The following is an 18,467-nucleotide window of genomic DNA, read 5'->3' on the forward strand; positions in this document are numbered from 1 at the left end:
TAAGACCCTAAGTAATAGTGGAGAGGGTGCCCAAATTGGCATTCCCCTGTAGTCAGACTAATGACTATCTTAAATATCATCATAGAACCTTCATCCAGCAACTGATTGAGACAGGGGCAGAGACCCGCAGCAGAGCACTGGGCTGAGCTCCCAAAGTACAGTTAAAGGGTGGGAGGAGTGAGAATATGAGCAAAGAGGTAAAGACCATGAAGGGGTCACCCACTGAGCTAATGGTAGCTCACCAAGCGTAGGACCAACCTAGACCCTCTGAATGTGGGTGACAGTTATATGGCTGGGGCAGACTGGAGGGCCACTGGCAGTGGCACCAGGATTTGTCCCTGCTGCTTGTATTGGTTTTTTTTGGAACCCATTCTCTATGGATGGATACCTTGCTTAGCCTAGATATAATAGGGAGGGACTTTGACCTTCCCCAAAACAATGTGCCTCACCTTCTCTGGGGAGTGGATGGGAGCTGGGGTGAGGTGGGTGTAAGGTGGAGGGATTGGGAGGAGGGGAGGGAGTGGAACTGGATTGGTATGTAAAATGAAAAAAGATAGTTTGGGTATTTTTTTGAAAAAATAAAATTAAAAAGAGCTGGAGTTGCTTTAGGCTGTCTGCTTGCATTTTTTTGCCCCTCTTTTCTTTCTACCTTCACCCAGAACTTCCTCATCTCTCCCACTTGGAACAATATTCCTTTCTTGCCACTAGTTTTCATCTATCACAATACTAATTGCTAGTATGTCCCTGTTTTTTCTTTCCTACTCATATTCTCAGTGACTAATATCTTAGTGCACTAAATATTAGCAATGATCATTTATATAAAATATATTTCTATGTATTTACATACATATATAACTGTTGAAGATGAGATTGTTTCTGATTTGATCATTAATGTTTGAGGGTATTCTTTCATAGTGATTGTTTTGCAGTTTGCAGACACTATTCTAGTGTCAGAGTAGTACTGTGATTATACCTGGTCTCCTAAACAAAACATACACAGGAAAATACATAAGGTAAGTAGCATAATTGTTTAAATAAACCTATTTGACATTGTACAGACTATTACATCAAAACACTGACTTATTTTGATCAGATTATAGAACTTTCTTGAACATAGATTATAATAAATCATAAAGAAAATATGAACAAATATAGAAAATTGAAATAACTTACATTTTTTCTGACCACAGTAGAATAAAATTAGAATACACAGCAAGAGAAAAACTGAACATGCACAAATTCATGGAGACTGAACAACATTTTATTGAACAATAATGAATTATTAAAGAAACCAACAAGGAACCCTATAATCAAATGAGAAGAAAAGCATAAAATATAAAAACCTATGGGATATAGCAAAAGTAAGCCTATGAAACAAATTTACAGCTACATATACCTCCATTAAAAATGAGATCTTAATAAATAACTTGATGACATACTTTAGGGCTTTGAAAAACAAGAACAAGCCAAACCTCCTACCTAGTAGATCAAAGGAAATAAGATCAGGCCAAATAGGAATGAAATGGAAATGAAAAACAGTATCAAAACCAAAGAATCAATGAAACCAGGGTTAGAGTTCACTTGGAAGAGTGCTTGCCTAGAATGCATACAACTTGGATTTGCTCCTCAGCACAGCATAGCATAGCATAAGGAAGATGTCATAGTAAAGCTTTGCAATTCCAGCATTTGGAAGATGGAGGCATAATGACCAGAAATTGAAGGACATCTTCAGTTACCTAGGAAATTTGAGGCCTACCTGAGCTGGAGACTGTACCAGGTGTTTTCTTTTCCTTTCTTTTCTTTTAATTTAAACGATCAGCTCTTTGTCATGGGGTTGTCATTTCTTTCTTTTTTTTTTTTTGTAGTTTTTTTTCTGAGAACCTACTTTTTTATTATTTATTTATTTATTTATTTATTTATTTATTTATTTATTTATTTTGTATATAGTGCTCTGCCTGCATGTATGCCTGCAGGCCAGAAGAGGGTGCCAGATCTCATTACAGATGGTTGTGAGCCTCCATCTGGTTCCTGGGAATTGAACTCAGGACATCTGGAAGAGCAGTCAGTGCTCTTAACCTTCGAGCCATCTCTTCAGCCCCCCACCCCAGGCTTTTTCTTTTAGGCCACCAATCAACTCCCAAATTATGACATAGAGAATTCATGTTAGTTTTGAATGTTTGGCCTTCCCTTAACTCTTTTCTGCCTTGCTCTTTTTAACTTAAACTAACATGTTTCTCTTTATCTACCCGTTGCTTTGAGACTTTTTACATTTCTTACTTCTGTATATCTTACTTTCATTGTTTCTCTATGTCTGACTGGCAGGCACCTGCCTGACTTCTTGCCCTGGGCATGTCCTTCGTTCTCTCTTCTTCTTTTTCTCGTTCTTCCTTTCTGTCTTGAGACTAGATTTCTCCTCTTATTTATTCTCTCCCCCTGCCATCCCCGGATATCCTTTTTCCCCCCAGCTATTGGCTGTTCAGCTCTTTACAAGACCAATTGGGTGCCTTAAGCAGGCAAGGAAAAACAGCTTTTCATAATTAAACAAATTCAACATAAACAAAAGTAACATACCTTTCTTTACATAGTTAAAATACTATTCTGTGGCATAAACAAAGGTAACACATCTTTGCCTAGTTAAAATAATATTCTACAACAGGATACCCTTTTTCAAATGAAATAAAACAAATAAATGAAAAACAACAAAACAGAACACATACACACAAAATAAAAACTCAGAATAAATGAAACAAAGACCTAGCTGTTTTTTTTGAAAGATAAGTCTTATCTAGAGCATTAAGACAAGAGAAAGAAGTAAATGGGATACAAATAGGAAAGGAAGAAATCAAGATATCCTTATTCGCTATCATATGATTCTATATATAAGAAACCCCTAAAGATTCAACCAGAAAGCTCTTAGATCTGACAAACACCTGAGCAAAGTGACAGGACACATCAGTAACATACAAAAAGGAAAAGATGAGGAAGAAATTGGGAAAAGCACTTCATGACCTTTGCACTTGTAAACTCACTACAGCATAAAACCTACTGGGCTCATCCATCCATTGGGTGCTAAACTGCCCTTTCCCATTGTTCTTTCCCTAGTTGATTTCTCTGTTGTTGAGAGCTGTTGATGGCACCTATGTAATCACCACAGTGAGTTCAGCTTATCTCAGTCAGTTTGAATGCTCTTTTCTGATATCTGTGACCCTAGAACTCTCTCATCTTCCCCCATGGTGTTGAATCTGGTCACTTTCTTTAATCAACTGATAATCTATCAACGCTTACAAGGTTGTTATACCCAAATACAAACACAGGAATTTCTGCCACCCCTCCTGTCTCCCAGCCTCTGGAGAAGATTTTTATTTTCAATTTGCAGGTTCAATGCAATTACAACCAAATTTCCAGAACCATTCATCAAAGAAACGCATAAAACAAAGATAAAATTAATAAGGAATCAGAATAGATTCTGGATATCCAAAGCAATGTTTAGCAAAAAGAATAGTGCTGACAGTAGCACCATATCTGATTTCAAGTTATCCTGCAGAACTATAGTAACAAAATCTTCCTACTACTGGCATAGATCAATGGGATAGGATATAGGACTCAGCTATAAACCCATGCAAACACAGCCACCTGTTTTTGTAAAGATGACAAAAAATATAGAATAGGGAAACATAACCTATTCCACAAATAGTGCTGAGAAAACCAGGAAAACATATGCAGAATAATAAAGCTAGATCCCTAACTTTCACTTTATACAAAGAATTACTTTGTACAAATGTACCAAAGATCTTAATGTAAGACTGTAAACTCTGAAAACAATGGATGAAAAAAAAGTATGGAAAAATGTGTGAGGATTGATTGTTCAGGAATTAACATCAATACTTTACAGCTGGGATCTCATGAAATCGAAAAACTTCTGCACAGCAAAAGAAACATTTCAGTACATGAAAGGAAGGCATACAGAATTAGAAAATCTTTTCTAACTATATATCTGTAATGGTTTAGATTGATAGTCAACCGGACAGGGTCTAATCACCGCAGAGAAAAATCTCTGGGCAAGATTGTGAAGCATTGTCTAGATTAGGTTAACTGATGTGGGAGGACCCACTTTACATTACCTGGGCTGGGGTCATGGAGAAAGTGAGCTATGCCCCAGCATTCACCAGTCTCTGTTTCCTGACTGTGGTTGCAATGTGACCAGTGGCCTTAAGCTCCTGTTGCCATGCCTTCCTTAACATGATGAACTGCACTCTAAAAACCGTGAGCCAAAATGAATCCTTTCTCATTTAAGTTGATTTTGTCATGGTACTTCTTTTTTTAATCAAAGCAACAGAAAACTGCTACAACATTTGCAGAAATTTAATATATATGGTATACAAGGAACTAAAACACCTAAATAAGAAGACAAATGGCAATAAACACCTCTATGAGATGTGTCCAGGCATCGCTGCTTCTTCTTCTTCTTCTTCTTCTTCTTCTTCTTCTTCTTCTTCTTCTTCTTCTTCTTCTTCTTCTTCTTCTTCTTCTTCTTCTTCTTCTTCTTCTTCTTCTTCTTCTTCTTCTTCTTCTTCTTCTTTCCCTCCTCCTCCTCCTCCTCCTCCCCTCCTCCTCCCCTCCTCCTCCCCTCCTCCTCCTCCTCCTCCTCCTCCTCCTCCTCCTTCTCCTCCTCCTCCTCCTTCTTCTTCTTCTTTTGGTTTTTAGAGACAAGGTTTCTCTGTGTAACAGCCCTAGCTGTCCTGAAAGTAGGTCTTGTAGACCAGGCTGGCCTCAAACTGAGAATGATGCACCTGCCTCTGTCTCCCAAGTGCTGGGATTAAAGGTGTGTGTCACCATTGCCCGATTGAATTCTAACGTACTGACCCAAATGAGGTCTGAATTCTTTGTTTCTATAGCAAATAGATATACATCATATATTCTTCTTTCTAAATTATTAGACAGAGAAGAATTCAGGTCAAATTTTGAAGTAGATGTCAATAAAAAGCACAAAGACATTTGGTAATGTCACTCTTGCATAAAATATTGTCGTATACTTTTTTTTGGGGGGGGGTGTTCTGGAGACTTTGTTTTAACCACGGTGAGACTTACAAATGACAGAGGAGCTAGCTACCTTTGACTTTGATTGCAAGTCTCTAAGAGGCTGCATAAGATTTGTGGCATTCATGGAGGTGTTCCAAAACTTGTCCTGTTCTTGGTCCTTGGTCCTCAAATGGGAAGACTTGGACCACAAGAAATGGCTTCTGGGTATTTTATGAGTGGGAGGGTGTCTTTTTGTCCTTTGTCTGACTGGCTGACTCAGGGTTCTGCTTTCTCAGTCCTCTCATTTCCTGGTGACTGTCATTACATTTTTTTTCTTGAGAAAGTGTCTCACTGTGTAGCCCAGGCTAGCCTTAAACTTGAAATCTTTTACTTTACCTAGCTTCATAAGTTTATTCAGTTAATGAGAAAAACCTATAGATAAACAAGAATGCTACAAAGAACATTTGAGGAACATGAACTCATATCATTAGTTGGGGGAAAAAAGGCACCACAATAAGATTACTAATTTACATTCAATTGTGGCTAATTTTTATTGTGCAATACATTGAAGCTTTTTGTGTTGACTGCTGGCCAAAGCAAATCAGTAGTATCTGGAAGTTAACTTTTAATTTTATGAGACTAACATCTTCTGGCTCAAATTAGTTGTGGATAGTTAGTGAAAATTAAAAACATTGAGTCAGTCTGCTGGCTAGCAGTCAAGTTTAGAAGAAAATGCGTTCCCGTTATACTTAACAAGTGATGTAGTCATCATTTCCCCTTATTTTCAAGTTTTGTCTCCTCCACAACAATCTTCTCTGTGACCATGGACAAATTCTAAAGAGTGATCTTGAACACTAAAAGAATTCTGGTCTCAATGTATTTTTATAATAATATATTTAATTGAACTTATTGTTTAGTTAAGAAATTTCCATAATTCTTAGAGGTAATAGAAAATAACTGTAGTAGGATTGATGATATTTCTCCCCATTGTGAGGGTGAGGCTCAAGGATTTTGAGTTTGTGATCAATCAGGGCTACCTTGTAAGACTTGTATCAGGAAGAAACACCATGATTACATATCACTGTTCATTCCCAGAGGACTTGCTGTGCTTCTTGTGGGATGAATTGAGACAGGCATCTTATTGGTTTTGGTTTCCTGAAAGTTGGAAAATCCAGGGACTTGGTTCGCAAAGCTATAACCTCAAACAGCACCCACTACAGGTAGCTTCTTGCTATTGCACTGCAAAAACAAAACAAAATAAAACAAAAAACAAAAAAACTGGGAAGGTTCTTTTCAACAGTTCCTAGGTCAGGTTAGACTGGGGAAGCCATGTGACATGTGGTACATCTGAGTATATATTTTACTTGATTATGTGGTTTGATTGGATCTTTTTGTTATTTATGTTTACCTATTTCATTTTTTAAGATTCGTTTTTATTGATAAATATGGGCATTTTGCCTCCATGTATGTCTGTGCACCACATGTGCACAGTGTCCACAGAGGTCAGAAGAAAGTATTAAATCTCCTGGAACTGGTGTTACAGATGGTTTTAAGCTATCATATGGGTGCTGGGAATCAGATTGTCATCCTCTGCAAAAGCAGAAAGTACTCAAATGCAGAGCCATCTCTCCGACACCTGTTATTTTTAATGTTTTATAGTTTGTGATTTTTATCAGCATATACATTCATTGCATAAAACAATGTGTTTCATTTGATATTTTATACATGTATATAACATATATGGATTATATTTATCCCCCTATTTCTCTACTTCATCACAACTTCTTTCTCCTCTTTTCCTTTGATCAGTAGTGTTCTTTTTAGAATTCATATATAAAAGAAAACATATTATATTTGTTTTCTGTGTTTGGTTTATTTCTCTTATCACGATGCCTTCATGTTCCACTTTTCTAAATATGACATAATTTTTTTCTTTGGGGCTGAAGAAGATAATATAGTGAAATACAAGACATCTAAAAAGTAAGGAGAGAAGAAAAACTGCAGATCATATGACTTTGCTATGTAGAAAATTCAAAGGAAATACTAAAAATTATTGGAAGTAATAAATGAAATAAGAAGATAAATTGGGCAATGTTAAAAAGTACAGGATTAACACACGAAAGTCAACTGTGTTTCCGTACAGTGAAAGTAAGCAAATCAAATAATAGGAACGTAATTTCACACCATCAAAAATATGGAATTATTTAGGAGTAAATTTATCAAAAGAAGTACAAAACCAGAAAACAAGCAGCTCAAGATGGCAGAATTTCCTATCACCCACTGATTACAGTAGAAACAAATAGTTGGAAAGCAGCTGCCATGCAAGGTGTGTGGCTGTGGGAAGGTACTGATGTTTTCGTTGTCACCTGAGTTTTTAATAAAATCTGCTGTGAGACTGAGTCTCCTAGAAATGACAGGGACACTTTATCCATGATATCTCTAAGACATGTTTGTATAAACAAGATTTGAGCAAGGAAAACAGTAACAGACATGTCAACATGGAAGAGGGAAAGCTCACAGGGCCTCAATCCTAGACAAAGAACTACAGGCAACTAAGAAATACTGAGACCAGAAGAAATGGTCCTGCCTAGGGAAGAGCCCTCCAGTTGTTTAACCGGTACTCACTGATCATTCCCCAAATCATATACTCACAAGTAACACTAAATGGTTTTACTCAGCAGGTTTTAGTTATGTATTTATGCATTTATATATGTACTGGTTGGTTTGGCGTGTTGACTTGATACAAGTTAGAGTCATCAGAGAGGAAGGAGCCTCAGTTGAGGAAATGCCTCCGTGAGATCCAACTGAAAGACATTTTCTTAAATAGTGATCATTTGGAGAGGGCCCAGCCAACTGTGGGTGGTGCCATCCCTGGGCTGGTGGTCCTGGGGTCTATAAGTAAGCAGGCTGAACAAACCATTGGGAACAAGCCAGTAAGCAGCTCCCCTCCAAGGCCTCTCCATTAGCTCCTGTCTTGAGGATCCTGATCTCTTTGAGTTCCTGTCCTGACATCCTTCAGTGATGACCAGCAATGTGGAAGTGTAAGTCAAACAAAGCCTTTCCTCCCCAACTTGCTTTCTGGTCATGGTGTTTCACTGCAGCGATAGTAACCTTACCTAAGACTATATATATAACAATGAGAAAAGGGGTCATGAATTCAAGAGGAAACAATGGTGGATGTGGGAGGGACTGAAAGGAGAAAAAGGAAGGAGGTAAATATGTGTATTTTAATTTAACAAATCTTACTTTATAGCTGTGTGTTTCTGAACCTCAATGTTTTCATCTGTGATATAATAATGCGAGGAGGTTGATGGGATAAAGTTTTAGTGGAATAGAATATGTGTTTGAAAGGTGAAAAAATCAAGGAAATCTGGACTAGAGGGAGAGTTTTCCTGTGTGAGAGTGGAGTGGCTCGGCAGTAGAGGGCAGGGGACGAGGAGAGAGAAAGAATGAGAGATTCAGAAAACAACCAGGCCAGTTCTTAGCACTGTGCAGAAGGACAGCCTAATTAGATAGATCCTGGAATCTGCATAGCTCATTGGTCCAGCGAATAGTCTTCCTGGTCTGCATTTGGTTAAAATACAGTGACTGAGCCCATCTTGAGTGGGTCCTGTCTGACCATATGGCTTTGGGAATCAAAGGTCTTTGCATTTTTTCATAGCAAGGGTCATTAGAAGACCCAGCCTAGTCGTTGTTGGTCTGGGAATGTAGTTTAATTACAAAGGAAGGGCATCGAATCAGACTGTGAGCATTCTGTGTGCTAAGAAGCGTACTCTGGAGCACAGAAGGAAGAACCTACTTCCTGTTCAGACCCCTGGTTTCAGCAAGTATAAGCTCTGGGAGGGGGAAGGAGCACTTGTACATGATTTCGTGTGGGATCTAAGTTACAGAATATTTGAGGAAAACGTGCGCACATTCCACCGATGCCTACCCTGCAATGTGGATTGCTTCAGCTCCACTGTGCTTGCCTGTCCAATGAACTCACAGAGGATGCCACTAAAGGTCAGATTAGACAGTCGAAATCTTGCTTTCCATCCCACCCTGTTCTGAGAAGGATAGCCAAGCATAATTACATCCAGCTCTGCCCACAAACTATGCCCTCTGGTTGCTAGGCAAGCAAAGTATCACAAATGGGAGAAAAACCTAAACAATACACAGCCTCTACTCTTGGCCAATGGTCTGCAGCAAACACAGTCACAGTAAGGTCTCTTTGGCATAGGTTGAGATATTTCACTTCTGCCTGTGCTATTAACCTTGAAAGTCAGGAAACCTGTCTCTTTTTTCATTTCTTTATTTTAGTGGCATATTGTTTATTTTTTCTATGAAGACTTATGCTCATATCTGATTACATTGAATATTTACATAAATTTTAAAATCTTTTTCCTTTATTTGTATTTTATGTGTACATATGTATTTACGTGTGTATATGCACATGCACGTGTGTGTACATGTGTGTGGAGGCCAGAAGACAATGTGAGGTATCTTTCTCAATTGCTTTACACCTTAGTTTCTGAGACAGGGTCTCTCACTGAGGCTGGAATTCACAAACTGGTCAATAGATCCCAATGATTCTCCTATCACTGCCTGTCATTTTGTCAGCACTGAGATCACAGATGCAGTCATTACACCCATTTTATTTTTTAAACATTCTTCAAAATTTAATTTTGAGATTATGAGATATAGTCCAGACCCTCCACTATATGCCTCCCTGATTTCCTTTAAATTCATGGCCTCTTTTTTCACTAATTGTTTCATATATGCACGTGTGTGTGTGTGTGTGTCTGTTCCTAAATATAACATGTTCAACTTTCAACTGAGTGTTAAGGGTAAGCAAATCCTCATGTTGTGTGGCAGGCACTTTACTCATTGAGCCCCAATCCCTGTCCTTTTACTTTTATTTTTTTCCTTTTATTCCTTTTAACATATAGCTTCTTTTTTTCTTTGCCTTGTGTTGTTTTTTGAGAGAGGGTCTTGTTATGTAGTCCAGACTAGCCTCAGGATGCTAACTTCTGGAGCTATAGATATAGGCCACCACATCCTGCCTTTTAAAAATATTTATTTTATTTTAATTAAAATGTCATTATAATTGCATCATTTCCCCCCCTCTCTCCCACTCCCCCTCTGTCCTCTCCCTTCAGCCCCTCTTGTGTTCCCTTCCTTACACTCTCTTCACTCCATGACCTCTTCCTTTTATTACTATTATAGATACATGGTGTGGAGCTTTGAAAGGAAATGATCCGCAAAGGGAGTGGCACTATTAGTAAGTGTGGCCTTGTTGGAGGAAGTGTGTCACTATAGGGGTGGCCTTTGAGGATTTCTATGCTCAAGATACTGCCCAGTGTCTCAGTTGATTTCCTGTTGGTTGTAAAATGTAGGACTCTCAACTGCTATTCCTTAAACTATAGGAAACTGAGGAAAGCTGGGAGGAGCGGAGGTCTTGGGAAGTGTTTTCTGGGTGTCAGTGTGGGAGTATTTTATACATGTATCCACCAGGACTGGCATCCACAACTCTTTGTTTTGATTGCTTGCAGTTTTCTGGAGTGGGCTCCATCTGTTGCAAAGAGAAGTTTCCTTGCAGAGGGGTGAAGCCTACACTTATATGTGGATATAAGGACAATGTTTATAGATTGTTGTTGGCTAATAACCATGACTTCAATAGCACTGAGTAGTTAGTTGGGTTTTTGGTACCAGGCTTGGTCTTCCTCTTGTTGAAAGAGTCTTAAGTCTAATTAGAGAGCTTTTGGTTACTACCAGGGTGTGTGTGCCACTATCACACCCTTAGTGTTATTTTATGTCATAGTGGTTACTGATATGGTTCCTAAGTGTCATAGATGGGTAAGATTTTTGGTTCCTTCTCTTTTATGGATGCTTGCGTGGTTCCTTCTGGTGCCATGTAAGCTAGTACCCCGGGAGGGGAATTCATGCCAGTTATAGTTCAGGGGTCTCTGGGCCCCGTTTCTAAAGTGCATAGTGTTTTCATCTATAAGGACTTACTGTCACCTCTAGCTGGACATGTTTCTATATTCTTCTTTCTCATATCCCCCTTTATTTTTTGTCATTTAGATGGATCTCTTCTCTCATTATTTCTTTAAAATTTTTGTTTGCTTATATTAGTTATATACAGTACATTTCATTATGACATTTTCATATTTTGGTCATGCCCAGCTTCTATTACCCTTTCTTCTTCCCATTCCACTTCCAATAATACCTTTCTGCTTCTGAGTCTTTTTTTGCCAACCAATGAGTTTGATTAAATTTATGTAAGGAACATAGGTGAGAGATAATTTAGAGGACAATAGGCAACTTACCAGTGACTATGTTACATTCATTACAAAAAAGGAAAATCAGGTGAATTAAACTGTGATAATAGTAAAATTTTTGTGCTTTAAGTACAAAATTTTAAAAATGAAAACACAGCCCAAAGAATGGAATAAAACATTTTGAAACTACATATTTAACTAGGAACTAATACCTAGACCATAGAAACACAACAAAGTTAATAAAATAATAATAAAATAATATATTTTGTATATTACATATTTGATTTATATTAAATATCTGTAAATGATGAAATTAATAAATACATATGAATAACAAAAGGTCACACAACCCAACTGAAAATAGGAAATGACTTTGAATAGATATCACCCTGAAGATAAACATCCAACAAACGAATCAACTTTATTAGCTATCAGAGAAATAAATGCACATCAATATCACAAGTAGATAGTACTTCACTACAACTGGGATGGCTATGATGAGAAAGATAGTAGCAAATATTATCTGGGATATTGCAAAAATAAGAATTTTTTGATTTATTTATTATGTATACAGTATTCTGTCTGGTTGTATGCCTACAGTCAAGGAGAGGGTACCAGATCTCATTACAGATGGTTGTGAGCCGCCATGTGGTTGCTGGGAATTGAACTCAGGACCTCTGAAAGAGCAGATAACCTCTGAGCCATCTCTCCATAACTGAGAAATAAGATTTTTATATGTTGTTTGTGAAAACATAATGTTAGGTACAACTTTACAAAAATAATCTGACTATTCTCAAATAAAATTATCCTTTCACGCACCGATTCCATGCCTAGATATATACCTGTATGTAAATGTTCATAACACCATGAGTCACATTTCTCGAAAGTGAGTAAGTGGTTGGAGAGATGACCTGATAGTTAAGAATGCTTGCTGCTTTTACAGAGAACTGGTGTTAGGGTCCCAGAACCCATATTTGACAGTTCACAACTGTATGTAACTCAGATCTTGGAGATCAAAATTTCTGACCGCCACAGGCACCTGCATACATGTACACACAGATGCACACCCACATACACAAAAATGAATAATTAAAAATAAATCTTTTTTAAAAAGTGAATAAAATCCTGGTGTTCAATTAATAACAAAAATTCATCAATGAAATGTGATTTTTTTCTTAAAAAAGAATATATTTTCACTATATTCCAAATAAAACAAAAGTTATCTGCAGATGGATTTCACCTTAGGACCCCATTTTCAGCCTCTGGGATAGTAATCAGACACCCTCAATGCAACTAACGGCTTTCAGATATTTCCTGTTAAGGTCCACAAATAACTTTTCAAAAAACCCCATCTCCTTTCCACTCAAAGTCACCAAAGATGTAGGACTAAGACATCCTATGGCACAGAGAACTTTGTGGTTTCTGAACACCATTTGAGCAGCTTTTCAGCTGGGAATGTGGGGCATGAGAGGAGCTTTTACCCATCCTACCACCAGAAAAGCCGGAGGAGCTTCAACCACATTCAGGTCGCCATTCAGGTGATGCTACTAATTTTGATCACTAATAATCATATATCTGTGTAAAACTGCAGGCAAATGTTTGTCGCGGCATTGTTTGTAACAATAAAAATGGAAGTATTAAAAGTCTAAGTTATTACCGCCAAGGGAAAAGTAGTAATATTGATAGCACTAGCCATCAATATTAGTCTGAGTAGATATAAATCCACTTCAAAAGGATATGATTTTATTCTATCAGAAGCACACCCATACTTAGTGTTCAGAACCTGTGTTCTCCTTCTCTAACTTCACTTGAAAAAAAAAAAAAAAGAAGAGGATGCCTTTAATTCCAGCACTCAAGAAGCAGAGACCAGAGACAGGTGGAGCTCTGAGTTTGAGGCCATCCTGCTCTACAGAGCAAGTTCAAGGACAAACTCCAAAGCTACAGAGAAACCCTGTCTCGAAAAACCAAAAAAAAAAAAAAAAAAAGAAAGAAAGAAAGAAAGAAAGAAAGAAAGAAAGAAAGAGGGGCAGGAGAGATGGCTCAGAGGTTAAGACCATTGGCTACTCTTCCAAAGGTCCTGAGTTCAATCCCCAGCAACCACATGGTGGCTCACAACCATCTACTATGAGACCTGGCATGCTCCTCTGGCATAAAATCGTGCATGCAGATAAAGCACTCATAAATAAAACAAATATTTTTTTTAAAAAAAAAAGAAAGAAGGAGAAACCGAGTGCTGTGGTGCATGTCTGTATCCCAGGATGCTGTAAGGGAAGGGTAGTTAAGGCAGGAAATTTGAAAATTCCCAGCCAGGCTGGGCTACATAGAGAGAAACTGTCCCAAACAGAAGGAAGGGGAGGGTGAGCTTATATCAAAAAGAGAAATGGGAGGGGAGAAAAGAAGAGAGAAAGGAAGAGAAGGAGTGAGGAAAGAAAAGAAGAGGGGGAAATGTGATTTTTCCCAAACAGCAATAAAGTGCTAACACATTGTACAATGAGGTTGAGCCTTGACAGCATTATACTAAGTGAAACATTGAGCTTTTGTTCATTTCATGAAGTCTTTGAAGATTACACATCGTGATTGCTATTCTTGGCTGTTCACTTGACTATATCTGGAATTAATTAAGACCCAAGTGGCTGGGTACACCTGTGTGGGATTTTTCTTAATTAGATCATTTGAGGTGGGAAGAGCCCACCTTAAATCTGGATTTTTTTGTTTTTGTTTTTGTTTTTCGAGACAGGGTTTCTCTGTAGCTTTGGAGCCTGTCCTGGAACTCCCTTTGTAGACCAGGCTGGCCTCAAACTCACAGAGATCCGCCTGCCTCTGCCTCCCGAGTACTGGGATTAAAGGCGTGCGCCACCACCGCCCGGCAAATCTGGATCTTTTGAGGTGGGAAGATCCGCATTTAATCTGGGTCATATCTTCTGGTGGCAGCCTATACAAAGACATGGGAGAAGGAAGCTTTTGCTCTTTGCCTACTTGCCCTCACTCTTACTGGCAAATTCATTTCTTCACTGGCATTAATAAACAAAGATATAATGGGAAAGAAGCAGCGCCAATTATACATTAGAGAGGTGATTCATATCTAGAACATACAAAATCCCACAAAATTAAACACAAGAATCAAATAATTCAAATAATAGATGAGTGATCTGATTGATTTTTCTCAAAAGGAGAAACACATGTGACCATATAATCCTTGAAAATGGATTCAACATCTTTAGTCATCAGAGAACTGCAATTTAAAATTACACTGAAATTCCATCTCATCACAGTCAAAATGGATACGTCAAAATCAAACAAAGGATAAATGTGGATGAGGATGTAAATAAAGAGGGACCTTAAGCATGATTTAAGGGGCTATAATCTAGTGTAGTGATTTCTATGGAAATCAGTATGGAGTTTCCCTAACAACCAAGAATAGAATTTCCACATGATTCAACTATATTTATCACTCCTGAGTATAAACCCCAAGGACTCTAAGTTAACATTCCAAAGATATATTGGCACATCCTTCTTTATTTTTACAATATTCGACATGGCTAAGAAATGGAAAGGCAGTTGGACCCTAGGAAATTCCTGGCTCGCTTCAGGCTCAGTGAGAAACACTGTTTGGAGGGGATAAGGTGGGTAGTGATAGAAGAAGGCATCCAATGTCCTGATATGATCTCTGCATATGCACACATATGTATATCTCTAATACCAGGGAAGGAGGGAGGGTACACACACACACACACACACACACACATATATATATACACACAGAGAGAGAGAGAGAGAGAGAGAGAGAGAGAGAGAGAACACAGGAGACTTCAGTGTAAATTTTTACAGGTGTAAAAAAAATGAAACAATGACATTTTCCAGAAAATATGAAACCATGACATTTTTCTGGAAAATTAAAGGAACTAAGATCGTATACCAAGTAAAATAAGCCAGATTCAGGATGACATATCACATATTTTAGGCAAAGGACACAGTCAACAAGACAAAACCACAACCTACAGAATAGGAAAAAACCCTTCACCAACCCCACTTCAAACAGAGGGCTGATCTCCAAAATATACAAAGAACTCAAGAAATTAGATATCAAAATATCAAATAATCCAATTAAAAATGGGCTACAGATGTAAACAGAGAACTCTCAACAAAGGAGTCTCTAATGGCCAAAAGACACTTAAGGAACTGCTCAACATCCTTAGCCATCAGGGAAATACAAATCAAAATGACTCTGATTTAACATCTTACACCAGTCAGAATGGCTAAGGTCAAAAACACTAATGACAGCTTATCTGGAAAGGAATGCAGAGTAAGGGGAACACTCTTCTATTGCTGGTGGGAGTGCAAACTTTTACAGCCACTTTGGAAATCAATACGGAGAGGTTTCTCAAAAAATTGGCAATCAATCTACCTCAAGAACAACAATACCACTCTTGATACCCAAAGGATGCAAATCCATATCACAAGGAAATTTGTTCAACTATGTCTACAGAAGCATTAATCATAATACTCAGAACCTGAAAACAACCTAGATGCCCCTTAACAGAAGAATGGATAAAGAAAATGTGGTACATTTACACATTGGAGTACAACTCAGTTGTAAAAAACAATGACATCTTGAAATCTGCAGGCAAATGGATGAAACTAGAAAAAAATCATCCTGAGTGAGATAATCCAGACTCAGAAAGACTCAGTATTTACTCACTCATAAGTGGATATTAGAAATAAAACAAAGGGTAACCATCCTACAGTCCACAACCCCAGAGAAGAGAGGAAACAAGGAAACCCCAAGAGAGACATAAATGGATCAACTGGGAAGGGGAAGTAGATAAAATCTTCTTATAAATTAGCAGCGTGGGGGGAAAGGGAGAAGGGGAGCAATAAGAAGAACAGGAGGGATCTGGAAGATCTAGTTGGGTAAAGGACAATGAGGAAGAGCAAGGAAAAAAGATACCTTGAAAGAGGGAGTGCTTGTGGGGTTAGCAGGGAATCGGCACTAGGGAATCTCCCAGGAAACCACAAGGATGATCCCAGTTAATAATCTAAGCAGTAGTAGAGAGGGTACCTAAACTGCCCTTCCTGTAATCAGATTGATGCCTACCTTAATTGTCATCATAGAACCTTCACCCAGTGACTGATGGAAGCAGATGCAGAGATCCACAGCTAAGCACTGAGTCGAACTCCTAAAGTCCAGTCATAGAGAGGGAGGAGCGATATTGTGAGCAAAGGGGCCAAGACTATGATGGGGGATACCCACAGAAACAACTGAGTTTAACTAGTGGGTGCTCAATGACGTTGGACTGACAGCTGGGAAACCAGTATAAGACCAAACTAGGCCCCCTGAATGTGGGTGACAGTTGTGTAGCTTGAGCAGTCTGTGGGGCCACTGGCAGTGGAACCAGTATTTATCCCTAGCGCATGATCTGGCTCTTTGGAGCCCATTCCCTATGGAGGAATACCTTGCTCAGTCTATACACGGGGAAGAGGTACTTGGTCCTGCCTCAAGTGATGTGACAGTCTTTGCTGACTTCCCATGAGAGGCCTCTCTGAGGAGTTGAAGGGGGATGGGGTGGTGAGAAAGTGGTGGGGGAAGTGAGAGGAGGGGAGAGAGAGGGAACTGGGATTGTTATGTAAAATAAGATTGTTTTAAAAATAAATAATATTTTAATTCATGTGTGATATCTATATTTAAAGTCATAGTGTGTGTGTGTGTGTGCGTGTGTGTATCAAATTAGGAGTGGGACCATGAGATGGAGGAATAGATCTTGAGCGGGGAGAGAGTGAGTGATGGAATTCGTTTGTCATGGAAGCAGAAGGGAGTACTGTGAAGGTTCATTTTAAATGTTAACTTGACACAAACTAGAATCTCCCGGGAAGAGAGATTTAATGAGGAATTGTCTACATCGAGTTAGCCTGTGGGATGTCTGTGGGAGGTTGTCTTGATTGTCTTAACTGATGTGGGAAGAGCCACGCTAAATGTTGGTGGCAGCTTTGGATGGTGGCCCAGATAAAAGGCTAGGGAAGAAGGAGAGCTTGTTGCTCCTTTCCTGCCTGGTGTTTGCTATCCATGCTGAGTTTGTCTACTCTGTTGCTGCTGCTGCTATTCTTCCACAATATTAGAAACAGCTTCTTCTTACTTCTGACATAGGTTAGTGAGTAGAGGCTCTAGAGAAACCCTCCAGGCCAGGACTCTGCCAGATTGGGACTGCTGAAGACATGCATGTGGATCCAGCAACTACTACGTTCTTAGCCTCTCTGATGTTGACATCACCATTATTGGACTACTCAAATCATACTATGTACGCCAATCTAATAAATCTTGTTTAGATATTCATTCTCTGAGCTCTGTTCTTTCAGAGAACCCTGACTAAATATTATTTGGTGAGAAAGAGGCAAGCAGAAGGTCAGGAGAGATGAGGGCAGAAGAGTGGGCAAGGGAAACAAAAAAGACAAAAGTATATTTGCATTTTCTTGCAACCCTAACCTTGCCTTCATCTCAATTGTGAAGCCTCTAGGACAAATTTCACAGCCACGAAGGAGCTTCAGATTTCTGAATGGAAAACCTTCATTGAAAATGGAATATGTTGAAGGCATCTGGTGTGTCAAGGGTTCACAAGCAGCAATATTTAGAATTAGAGAAAGTGTAAATCTGGTGTCCACCTCAGATCCACTTGGGTTCCAGAAATCTGAATTTTGGCAAATTATACAGATAACTGTGCCCTCCCCCCTCTATATTTTGTGACCCATTTCTTTGGGGAAAATGGGATGCACATGAACTGAGGAAATTTTCCATAATCAGTGGAAAACCATCCTCCATGTTGTTCAGATTTCACATTTTGTGCTCAAAGGTGAGTGAAGATCACAAGAAAGGGACACTAGAGTCTACCAAGGAAGAGAAGCCCAGGCTGCTAAGGGAGCTCGGAGCTGGTGTAACTCCTGCACTTCCTCTGAGAATGCGGTTACCTTTCCAGGTCAGAGACTAGAATAACTTCCCAGCTTGGTGATAAGGTGCAGGCAAGGGGAAGAGAAATTGGAGAACCCAAGTGAAGGAGAGCTTTTAAGTTCGTTGCATCTTACAGGCACTACAAAAAGGTTTGCATTGAGGAATGCAGGGAGCTGATCACAACAGGTCTTCATCTATCACCATGTTTCTACTGCCAAGGGGTAGCTTCCACTGGCATTCAGAGAAGGGGT

At 38.9% G+C, this 18,467-nt stretch overlaps 1 protein-coding gene across 1 annotated transcript in view; it reads left to right on the forward strand.

Annotated features, from left to right (window-relative positions):
- Positions 1 to 18,467, forward strand: part of Thoc2 (THO complex subunit 2) — a 71,120-nt gene that overhangs the window by 44,322 nt on the left and 8,331 nt on the right. Inside the window, exon 9 of the mRNA XM_057760735.1 lies at positions 18,122 to 18,244. Within this exon, the coding sequence (XP_057616718.1) occupies positions 18,122 to 18,244 (123 nt within the window). The remainder of the gene's footprint in view (positions 1 to 18,121; positions 18,245 to 18,467) is intronic.

The sequence above is a fragment of the Chionomys nivalis genome, chromosome X (assembly GCF_950005125.1).
Source record: "Chionomys nivalis chromosome X, mChiNiv1.1, whole genome shotgun sequence".
In the NCBI taxonomy this organism is placed as follows: Eukaryota; Metazoa; Chordata; class Mammalia; order Rodentia; family Cricetidae; genus Chionomys; species Chionomys nivalis.